General features: G+C 38.7%; 1 protein-coding gene across 5 annotated transcripts in view; it reads right to left on the bottom strand.

Annotated features, from left to right (window-relative positions):
• Positions 1 to 728: 728 nt before the first annotated feature.
• The window catches only part of fbln2 (fibulin 2), a 390,205-nt gene continuing 378,496 nt past the window's right edge, over positions 729 to 12,437 (bottom strand). For 4 of the 5 annotated variants that reach the window (XM_036559120.1, XM_036559123.1, XM_036559122.1 and 1 more), the window contains 3 exons: positions 11,944 to 12,072; positions 5,606 to 5,729; positions 729 to 3,410 (listed from right to left, as the gene is read on the bottom strand). In XM_036559120.1, coding sequence (XP_036415013.1) covers positions 3,053 to 3,410; positions 5,606 to 5,729; positions 11,944 to 12,072 — 611 coding nt within the window. In that variant the 3' untranslated portion in view covers positions 729 to 3,052. Of the gene's footprint in view, positions 3,411 to 5,601; positions 5,730 to 11,943; positions 12,073 to 12,437 lie in introns of those variants that run through there. The other variant, XM_036559125.1, reaches the window with a different exon arrangement.

Below are 12,437 nucleotides of genomic sequence, written 5' to 3' on the forward strand. Positions count from 1 at the left end.
CCTTGTAACAGATATATTAACAATTAAACTTCAACAATTACTTTAGTTAATTCTATACAGTTGTATGAAAGTTTGTATGAAGTTTGAAACCCCCAACAAGTTGCACATTTTGTTGATTTTCTAGGTGAAAATGTTCATACATTCTTTACAGAGACCGAAATTAAATGTAACATTTTAGTGCACAATTTCTATTTATATGTTGAGTTTAACATATAAAAAATTTTGCCATAACTTTTGCACAGACTGCATCCAATATGTTAAATTCAGCAAATAAACAGTAACTGTGCATTAAAGTTTGCAGAACTGTGTTCTCTGTAGAGAATATTTTAACATATTTTCACTTAGAAAATCAACAAAATGTGTCATTTGGTCAGGGACAGTAAAACCTTTGCATAAAACTGTATTTTGTTGCTTACTAACTGCACTGCTGCTGGGAGGCAGAAGGCACGCTGGATTGGGTTGCTGATTGGTGCTGATCATTCGCAAAACTTTAGACTAATAACATACATAAAACTATATAAACCTGCTAAAACTAAAATAGAAATGTAGTACTGTGTTTTACGTTGATGACTTACAGCCCACTTTGAGCAAACAAGAGCCTCAAAATGAACAGTTCTGCTTTTCACCACCAGGTGGTACTCTGTAGCTGTTTCAGAGAAACAAGCCTTCCAAAGACTTTAAATAGAGTAACTTCCAAAATCTACAACAAATCACTCCTGCACTATACATTCTCAGTCATTGTTTTATTGATCCAATGTTGATTTATGTCATTCGGCTTGTACAATGACCTGTTCTTTTAAAAAGTTCCAATGAAGCGTCTCTTTTTCAAGACTGATGTGAAGAGATGATCTAATACTTTCCACCCTGAGAGATATAGATAATACATATAAACAAGCCCAGTAAGAGAAAATAACATATACATACAAAAATCTTTAAAACGGCTGAACGTCCTCAGTGCTGATTTGGAGCTCACACATACTTACAGTGTGAATGTCAAATGCGTGTGGATTTGCGCTAAAAGATACCAACGGAGCAAGCCACTTAAAAATGTGATATAAAAATATCATACATCCTTTCAACTGCAAAACATTTATCACAGTGATTACAAAAGATGCAACATTACCCTTGATGAACTTAAGAAAGAGGTGCTGTCAATGATGCTCAGTGGAAGTGTATATAATGATGCAGCTCATTACATTTTTGTGAATACAGTAAGTAAGTGATTTCAAATGAGCTGGAAAACTCATATAGGCTGAAGTGAAGAGGATACAGCACCATGAGAGTTAGACGTGAGGACTGGGAAACATAGCTGTTGTGAAAAATTAATGAGGTGTTATAAAAAGCGAAAGTTTTGAGCATTCAAGATAAAATTGGTACAGTATAAATAACATCTGGCAGAGGGTATTTTTAATACTTAAAAGAAGAAATTTTGCTCAAAAGCTAACAGTCTCTGCAGTCCCAGATTCCCTGTTTGTCCCCAGCTCTGACAGAACACAAGCTGTTAGATTCCTGTCGGTTAAAAACAGTCCCAACTCTTTGGTAAGGTACTTTCAAATCAAAATCTGTTCAGCAAACAGAGACACTTGCAAACTGAGAGCTAGCGAGTCACTCTGACTCTCCAGCTTAGCACCATTAATCAGTGGTTCTCCAGTCCCAGGGAGCCACTGCCCTGCACTGTTTAAAAACGTTCCCTGCGCAGAACATCTAATCCAGCCCAAAAAGGACTAGAAGATCTACCATCCAGCAACGTTCTGTTAATCTAGCACCTGACCTACTTAGTAGAGTTTGGGACATTCCAACCCTGATAGAACCCGACTGTTCATATTCAGGTTTAACTGTCATTTCTCAAATATGTGTCAGGCTCGCATCAGGTTCAAATTTCACATTCAAACCACTTTAAAAAGACTTTACCCTGCACTTCTCCCTGTTTTAGTTTTCTCCTTATGTCTTCGCTGCTTTCTCTACCACAAATCGTTTTTTAATCTGGCACGCTGGAGTTGCCCTTCAATACTAAAGTCCCAAGGCCCATGTTCATGTTAAAATGGGACATAAACAGTAAATCAATTCAGGAAAGTACAGTTTGGTGCAGCCAAAAGGATGTTTAATTTGTTTGACCTAAACATTTGTGTTGTATGTTCAATATGTTTTATGTGCAGAAATGTAGTTTTAATATTAAACAAGTGAAACCAACATCTCACTGTATCAGCACCACATGGCGTGATAACAGCGTAGTACAGAAAGGCCACTTCTTTATGTTCACCTTCTTGTATCTGCACTCTTTGTCCATTTTATCAGCTCCACAATTACAGACTGCATTCCCTCTGTTTCCTGCATACTTTATTAGCCCCCTTTTTACCTTGTTCTTCAGTGATCAGGACCCCCACAGAGCAAGTATTTGAATGGTGGAACATTTTTAGCACTGTGCTGTGAGAATAGTCCACCGACCAAAAGTATCCAGTCAACAGTGTCCTGTGGGCAGTGTCCTGTGACCACTTATGAAGCACTAGAGGATGACCAACATAAACTGTGCAGCAACTGATGAGCTATTGTCTGTGACTTTGCATCTACAAGGTGAACCAACATGGTAGACATGTCTACAAGAGTGGACAGTAAGTGCACACATTGTTTAACAACTCCAGCAGCACTGTTGTGTCAACAAGCACAACACACACTAACACGCCACCACCACATCAGCATCACTGCAGTGCTGAGAATGATCCACCAACCAAATTATACTGGTTTTGTGTTGTTCCAGTGGGAGTCCTGACCATTAAAAAACAGGGTAAAAGGAGTCTAACAAAGCATGCAGACAAACAGTTGAAATACAATATGCTTAGCTTGGAAATGTTCCATGTTTCTGACTACAAAACACTTGAATACAGATGTAATTACGACTTTCCAGGTAAACCCTTCAGGACCACAGTTGGGCAACTCCAGGCTTGATGACTGCTTGACAAGCTTAACTGAAACAGTGCAGGGCAGTGGGAGCCCAGGACTGGAGCTGAGAACCACTGTCGTAAATCATCTATGTAGTGTGACTGAGAGTTTGCCTTCACATGGAGTGTGCTGTGATAAAGACGTAGATGCGTGCAAGGAAGGTGGTGAAAGTGCCCTGGCGCAGGAGCTTCATCTCCACATCGATGAGGAAGTCCTGCGGGCCATGGATCTGCCGCTGCAGGTATACGGCTCCAGTGAAGCTGTTGAGGCGCCGGGTGCTGAAGTAGCCTTCCTCATTCCCCCGCGGGATGCTGATGATGATGTTATCGCCTGAATAGGCCGGAGACGGGCCAATGCGGAAGATCTGCGCTGGGATGACAATGTTGGTCTGGAAGCTAAGCTGGTAGTAGGTGATTCGCAGAGGCATGTTCTGACAATTCTGGAAACTGGGGCAGCTCACACGCTCACAGCGTCTAAAAAGCACATAGAGGATGTTATGGTAACAATGAGAACAGAAAAATATCTTTTCATTGTTTCTGGTCTTGTTTATAACCTCAGATACCACAGCACATGAGCACAGGTAGTGCAGAGATACAACTGCATTACCTTAAACTTTGAATATATTTTTAATAGCATGTTCTTGGCAAATCAAAAACTTGTATACAAATGCATTTTTGTAACTTGTGTACAAACGCATTGCCTTAAAAAAAGGAGCTTAAAGATGATATAATCAGCAAAACTTAATTTTGATAAGTAATAAAGATAAGTATGTATATAACTATTCAAATTAGAATTGTGTGTTCCAAAGACCACTCATCGGTCACTATACGAGAGACACCTACTTTGTAGGACCCTTGTTGGTTAGAGATTGTACCCTACCTCTTGATGCACAATTTGTCAGCCTTTCATTAATGCTCAGTTTCTGACCTTTTGGCTGGATATTTGGAACACCAAGAGTACAAAGTGCCTGATAGCCTCTTACAAGCGATTCACACACTACCATACCACTAACATGTCAGTGTCATTGCTGTGCTAAAAAGGGTCCACCATCTAAATAATATCTGGTTAGCAAAGGCAGTCTTGAAACTGAAACAGAAACTGACCAGTGATGAATGAGCTGGAGGGGGCTGATAAACTGAGCAAGTATAGATGGGCTACAGTCTGTAATTGTAGATCTCTATAGATGACCTACTATACACCTACATAGACCTAATAAAGTGACTAGTGGGTTAAAGAAGATGTTTCTAAAAAAGTGGATGGTAAGTAGAAGTGCTACCTATTGCCTAATCAACACTAATCCTCATTCATCAACCATTCTTGCAAAGAAATCTCTTCTTAAAACTCACTTACACAGTTTTTACAAAGATTCTGACATTCACCAATGTTTTCTTGTTTGGGATTTGTTCTTAGGTAAAAACAGAATCTACATACACTCAAGAGCACACAGGTGAGAACAGTTCGGCACTTTAAGAACACATCATGAATCTGACTTAGACTTTTTCTTAGGACCTTTCTCAAGAACAAATTTAAGAAAAAACTAAGGAAGGTATTGGCGAATGAGGCTCATTGTTATTATTTAACAATAATATTCTGTCTGTATTTTGCAGAATAAAAGAATTCTACTTGCTGACGTTCAACCCACCTAAAAAAATATTTAATTTATTTTATTAAGTTCTTAAAAAACCTACAATTTTCTCAAAATGGTTAAAGAGATTGATTATTATGTTTCTAAGCTAGTTGATGAGTGAGTAAATGATTGAGTGAGTGAGCGAGTGAGTGAGTGAGTGAGTGCGTAGGCCCAACCAATAAATCATTTGGCCAATAATACTGGACGACAAGCATGAAAAGCATGCCAATAAAATGCCAATAATTAATTTTAAAATGTTATTTAAGAGAACAGCTGTTTATTTGAGTTATTTTTTTCATACCTGAAAACTGACAATCCCATTTGACTACAATCAGTTATATCTGTCTTTAAAGCACTGTCTAAATAACCCTGTTGGAGCTTGTTTACTTTTGACCATATGAAATTATATCAGCCAACATTATCAAGTTTCTAACTTTTTAGCTCCTTAAAATCAGCATCATATTGTGACAAAATGTTCATATTAGTTGGACCTCAGCTTCTAGCACTGTAGGTATATCTAATCTGTGTGTGCTGCAGGGGGCTGTGTGTCCTCATGAGACTGTATAGGCGTGTGTTTGTCAGAAGCCCCATTTGATCAGAAGCAGTTGCCTTCATCTCTCAGTCTAATGAAAATCGTGCTCCAGCAGGGCCGAGCTCAATAAACCTGCCACAGGCATGGATTTCCTTACTTAACAAGGCCATTTCGGAAACACACGGGACCAGAGGGGCATAACACACACACACACACACACACACACTGCCCATCAAGAGTTTGGGGACAACTAGTTTTTAAAATGCTTTTATTCAAATTAATGTAAAAACACAGCATATAAAAGACTAAGCAGGTTTGTTTTAATTTGCCTTTTTTTCTGCCAAAATTTCATAAATGCGCATGAAATTTGTGAAACATTTAAATAGAAACCTGGCTGCTGAAACCTAATTATTAGAATGCCACACTAAAACTCTTTCTTATTCAGTATTTTCACTTATATATCAGTTCCTGGTGTCCTGTATGTGCGTAAAGATAAAAAGTTCACTCACGTGTCTGACACTTTCCTGTAGTTCTCAGGGCATGTAAAGGACAGACAACGGAAACTGCCCTGGATGTTGTAGCATGTTTGGGTGGCCGAACAGTTGTGTACTCCAGTGGCACACTCATCAATGTCTGGAACAACATAGAAAATGTAATAGTCAGATGTAAAGACTCTGATGTTTATGAAATTACAGGCTGTTTTTCAAATATATCCAGTTCTTCTGACTTAAAATACTTATGGCAGCTTTGTCTTGGGCTCTGTGTTGCTCATTGAGAAACTTCATCCAGTACTGAGTCAGAACTGCAGTGTAACTTCTTAGTGCATCCAGGATCTATCAGCATTAGTTTTTTAGACTTCATTATTTTGGAATCCCAGAACAGAAAGAAACACTGCTCCTTCAATTTCATGTACTTAAAAAAAAAAACAGTAATTGTTTTTTAGCTGCTGTTTTTGGTTTTATTATTTTTCTCTTAGACCTCTTATCTCTGATTCATGCATATTTGCTGTTTCCAAAATTGCTTATGTACAAACACATTACTGAAGCGATGCTTGGTTCTGAGTTGCAGCCACCGCATGAAGATTTTTTAATGGATGATCGTTCAGTAACACAAAAAATGCCACACTCAGCTCTATTTAAAACCTTTTTTTTACTTTTTAAATAAAAGTACTATGATGTACCATGTAAACATGGTAAACGTGTTAAAGTTTCAAAATGTACCTTTCACTCCCCGATATACATACTCTCCCCAGCTCATACGTGGAAACAAAGCTGCAAAAATTCATATTTCAATTCATATGACAACCATATGACTGCCTATTCAGCTTACAGCAGTTTAGCCCCACCAATTCATGTTGAACTGATGAGGAGTGTTGTTACTGCAGACAGTCTATAGCAGAGTTATTAGAGTGTAGGATATGGGGAAAATGATCAAATGTTGTGCTGTTTGTGGCTGTCAGAAAGCTAACAGAGGACATCCAAGGAACTGCATGATACCCTGGACTACATTTTGAATGAGGCACAATATAGGGCAGCCAATCAGAACATTTACACATATAAGTCTTAAAGGGCCCATATCATTAGATAACAAATTTTCCTCTCTTAATGGATATAAAATGGCACGGTATAGTGTGTAAACATTGTTAAAATTTCAAACTGTGCTATTCAGTCCCCTATTTGCATAGTCCACATTTGGAAACTAAACTGCAAAAACAGCATGTTTTGAATTCAGTGTTTTTGAGATGTCACAAAGTCTGACTCATTTACATATATCCACCTATTTAACCAACAACAGTTCAGACCTGTTCAATCACAGTGAAGTTTTAAGGAGTGTTTTAGCCTGGACTGCTTTTTGAATTAGGCACAATACAGTTCAGTCAATTAGAACCAAGATTATTTACATATATGGGTCACTCTACCATGTTCAAATTCAGAGTTTATAACCCATTTAAGACTTTTAACTGTCTTGGACTTTAGACAAATATCCTTTTACTATGAGCAACCCTATTTTTATTCTATTTTTTTATTTTATTTTGCTAAAATAAATGATTGAACATTCAACTTTATCACTGCCAAAACAATAAACACATAGACTACATAATATAAGCTAACCCACAACTTAGCTAATATTAGTTAAATTGCTTGCTGTGTCGTTGTTCACTCTAACTAACAACTAATAGTGTACGGACTAATACCATGATGTAACTCTAAAGTCCGTACACTATTTGCGATAGGGTTTTATGGCCAGAAAGATCTAAAAAAACTTTCACTTTGGCAATGCACATCCATTAATTTGGGGTTCAGTGCTTCTGACGTAGCACTGAAGTGAGGGGCGTATTTGTTTCGCTGTTGAGTTCAAATATCAACAATCTTTCTCCAGAATTGCTAACTCCACCTTTAAGCTTAAACAGATCATAACATAATTCCCTTAAATATAAACAAATACTAAATAATTTAATACTTGTTGTTTTTTATTATTGTTGTATGTACTGTTGAATTGCAGTTTGAACTATTTTCATAGAATAGTCCATATAAGCCTTAATAGCACAGTAACAAAAACAGGCTGTTTTATTCTGGGGGAGAAAGAGAAGTTGGAAAATGGTGATATAAAAATGATTTACATTGTTTTAGTACTTAGATCTGCACAACTGTGAACATAAGTGAAAAAAAGAACAATGTAGGATATGGGCTCTTCATAAGCACAGAAACAAAAACAGCCTATTTAACTGTAAATATAAAAAGGGGAGGAGTTATAACTGCTTTTGGTACAGAAAACTACACAAATGCAAGGAGTGAATAAAATTAAATGCAAGATACTTGTACAACATAAACATGGCGTTTAAAAGGAGCCATATTAAACCTAAATCACCCAGACTCTGGTCAGTGCCAGCCATGTGCTGGGCTTTGTTCTTTAGGAGTCAGTAGCATTGCCTGCAGCCGCAATTAATTATGCATCTCATCCCACAGACGCAAAGTTCTTGATACGGCTCGCCAGCTTCAATCCGCTCGCTAATTCATTCAGAGAGCGCTTACACTAACCTCTGGGAATGGGCAGAGCTTCTATCTACCTCTCTCTCTTTCTTTCTATCTCTATCTCTCAATCTTCTCTTGGTCAGAGGGGAGATGTGCCACTTTGTGATCTTTCCTGACAAGAGTGATGGAGATTGAGTGCTGCTTCACTGGACCTGAGGTCAAGGTCTTGCAAATCAAGTTACTTGTCCTTTCAAATTAGGAAAAGGAAGGAATTGAGGAGCTTTCATTTGCTTTTTTTGGTCAGTGATCAACCACAGATTGAAACTTGGATTTATCAGTCTAATTAGACAAGCAAATGATCTATCCATAGTTACAAAGGCATGTCCCATAATTAAACGGTGAAGATGTAAACAATATCATTCAAATTGAGAACAAACAAGGACAAATAACAGTTGTGGCTACTTACCGGTAGGTAAACAGGTACCATCTACCATATGGCTAGCCATGATGCTGAAAATGATAAGGCTGTGCTAGGTAATTATGTTTTTGTCATACAATTTCTAAAAAATCCACTTAGTATTACTAAGAGAAATGTAAGAAGTTAAAAAGAAAAAAGTTTGTTAAGGGTAGTAAAGAGTTAGCTTTATGGAACTAAATTTATCTATATTTTGTATGTTCCAATATTCATTATTATAATAATATAATATATACTAATATTCACATTCCCACCACAATATCTCGCAATGTGGTAGTGGGTGGGCAGGACAAAGCATGCATGAACAGAAACCCCACAAATTAATGAATAGCCTAAATAAAGTAGAACGATCACTAAATCACTGATATAAACAATATAAAAAGACGGTAACAGTAAAACAATTAAAATGAATGAAGTCATTCTAAAGAGCTGCAAAGCAGCTGTTCACATAAACAAGATGAAAATTCTTGTAGATTACAGGAAGATGGCAGGAGTGAGATTCAGAGAGGGAACCCCAAGTTTACTTAAACAGGCCAGACTTCATTTTCATTCAGAAACAGCTCTGTATGCTTTACATTTTATTCCTAATTACTTTATTTCAAGTGACAGGCTTTTTAAAAGATGTTTACTCTGATCGGATATTACTTTCTAAGTAAGTACACTACATTGCCAAAAGAATTTGCTTGTCTGCCTTCACACACATATGAATTTGAGTGACATCCCATTCTTAATCCATGCGGTTTAATATGATGTCGGCCCACCTTTGCAGCAATAACAGCTTCAACTCTTCTGGGAAGGCTTTCCACAGGGTTTAGGAGTGTGTTTATGGGAATATTTGTGAGGTCAGACACTGATGTTGGACGAGAAGGCCTGGCTCAAAGTCTCTGCTCTAATTCATCCCAAAGGTGTTCTCATCCATGTCTTTATGGACCTTGCTTTGTGCACTGGTGCGCAGTCATGCTGGAACAGGAAGGGGCCATCCCCAAACTGTTCCCACAAAGTTGGGAGCATGAAATTGTCCAAAATCTCTTGGTGTGCTAAAGCATTAAGAGTTCCTTTCACTGGAACTAAGGGGCCAAGCCCAACTCCTGAAAAACAACCCCACACCATAATCCCCCCCTCCACCAAACTTTACACTTGGCTAATCTGAAGGCCACATGAAGATTGGAGGTCTGTAGCAACTGACTCTGCAGAAAGTTGGTGACCTCTCCGCACTATGCACCTCAGCATCCGCTGACCCCGCTCTGTCATTTTACGAGTTGCTGTCGTTCCCAATCGCTTCCTCTTTGTTATAATACCACTGACAGTTGACTGTGGAATATTTAGTAGCGAGGAAATTTTACGACTGGACTTGTTGCACAGGTGGCATCCTATCACAGTACCACGCTGGAAATCACTGAGCTCCTGAGAGTGACCCATTCTTTCACAAATGTTTGTAGAAGCAGTCTGCATGCCTAGCTGCTTGGTTTTATACACCTGTGGCCATGGAACATCTGAATTCAATGATTTGGATAGTGTATGAAAAGACTATTAACCTTTAACCTAGTGAGACTACTTTTTCAAGGAAGTAATCAGTAAAGTAAACTCAATTTAGTTTAAGAGAAGTAAACAGCAATTTTTTGAGTAACTACCCAAAACTGTCCATAAAGAAATTGCTTGGAAAGTGTGGTGCAAAAGAACTTAACTGGACTCACTTATTTTTACAGTTGCGCTATGCCAATCAGAGATTTAAATAAATCAAAGAAGTGCATGTGCTCCTTTTATATTTTCATCTTATATATGATATTTCTTTGCAGCATAACTAAAAGGCCAAGTTAGTCAGAAATCTTAAGATACACTCAATTTTAGGTCTAGAGGGGCACTAATTATTTTTATTCACAATATTAAATTTTGTTCCTTTTACAATGTTCGTGAGGTTCTATATACAAGAAACTAGGGGTGCGGGAAAAAATCGATTCTTAGATGCATTGCGATGCGGACGTGAACGATTCTGAATCGATTCACAAATGTCAAAAATGGCTTTTCTAATATTTAATTTATAACGTAATGTTGACGGAACGCAAAAGGCGGAACTTGGAAGCGCGGAAGTACAGTGCCCGGACAGTCTGTGGCGGCACATAACAAAAACACAACTGGATGAGAGAGAAATCCGACCAGCATTAAAAGCCAGGTCAGGTCAGGAGTCACAACCCAAATGTTTAGAAAAGCCATTTTGTCCCTTCAACAAAAATCAAACCACCCTGGAGCCACAACATTTAATGTCCAGTATGTCTCAGTATGTCTTAGTATAGGCTAGATGATATAAACGAGAGCGCAGATTTACTTCGCTCTGCTTTGAGCTTTAATAGCCGTTTTGCTCCCATCTCCGCCAGAAAACTTTTCCTCAAAACTAGAGCAGTTTATTGTAAAACATCTCTCAATGTTTGACTGTTTTACGAAGCTGAAGTCGCTTCTTATTCTCCAGCTTCTTGTTCAAATTTTCCCGTTCCACCTTAAATTCTGCCTTAGGCGCCAAATGTAAAAGCGGCACCATTTAAGGTGAAACGGGAAAATTAGAAAGAGAAGCGACTTCATCTTCGCAACTGTTTACAGTCTCTTGTTGCAGATTTAACTTGCCAGGAAACCAGCTGCGCTGCTTATAAATGCGAATAACGCATCACTGCAGTCTGCACGCCAATTCTCAGTCGTTGCAAAACAGGGCTTTTGCACTGTGTTGCATACGTCCCGTCTCAGGGATATTTTATTGACACAGCGACCCCCCCCCACTCTCTACAACGAGATCAAAACCAAAGTTATAAAATCACTAAAGAAAGCGGGTAGGACGGCTGTAACGCGCTGCGTGGAGATCTATTACCACAGGATCTTATGTCACCGTAACTGCGCATTTTATCGCAGATGAGTGGCAGCAGCGTGTGCTCCAAAAGCAGTGAATGAGAGTCTTCTAGTTCACTTGCCGCATCACTTCTATTTGATTTATTAATAAAAGATACTGGAAGCAAATTCATTATGGATCATTGCAAATACTTTGCTTTAAAACTACCAAGTCCTCACACAGTGAGAAAATAGAAATGATGTATAGAAAAAAGATGCATCGAGATGCATCGATAATCGTTTTATAAACGCATCGCAGCACTCTGAATCGGAATCGAATCGAATCGTGAGGTGCCTAGAGATTCCCACCCCTACAAGAAACCATTTGTAATTTCATTTTACATCACTTTCCAATCCCTAGACATAAACAGGGTATTTTGTGGACTTGTTGTGCATGATATGTTTTAAATTTCTAGCAATGTTTACATAGTACATCGAACTCTTATTTAAAAAGGGCGAGGACAATTCTGTATTTCATGCTATGGGCCCTTTAAATGGTTAAACCTAAATGCTTCTGGATTGCCATTACCTCGACAGGTACGCCCATTGGGGGACATGGAGTATCCCTGGGGGGGACACGCGCACTGGTAGCTGCCCGGGACATTCATGCACTGGAAGGCACAGAGGTTTCCAATGCTTTGGGAACATTCGTCGATATCTACAAGCCAAACAAGAGAATGACATTTTGTCAGCCCCGCAGGGAGAGAAGACGATAAAAGCTAACAGCATATCGACACAGAGCTGTGTGTATTTACCAGGGAGGGGCTGGACAAAGTGTGTGTGTATTTAACTCTTTGTTGACCATGGTTAGATATCCACGGAATTTTACAGACTCTGCATACTTTGTTAGCCCCCTTTTACCCTGTACTTCAATGGTCAATACTCCCACAGAACCACCACAGAGCAGGTATTATTTGGGTGGTGAATTATTCTCAGCTCTGCAGTAACACTGACGTGGTAGTGGTGTGTTAGTGTGTGTTGCACTGATACAAGTGGATCAGACACAGCAGTGCTGCCGAAGTT

Source organism: Colossoma macropomum, unplaced genomic scaffold (assembly GCF_904425465.1).
Source record: "Colossoma macropomum unplaced genomic scaffold, Colossoma_macropomum, whole genome shotgun sequence".
Lineage (NCBI taxonomy): Eukaryota > Metazoa > Chordata > Actinopteri > Characiformes > Serrasalmidae > Colossoma > Colossoma macropomum.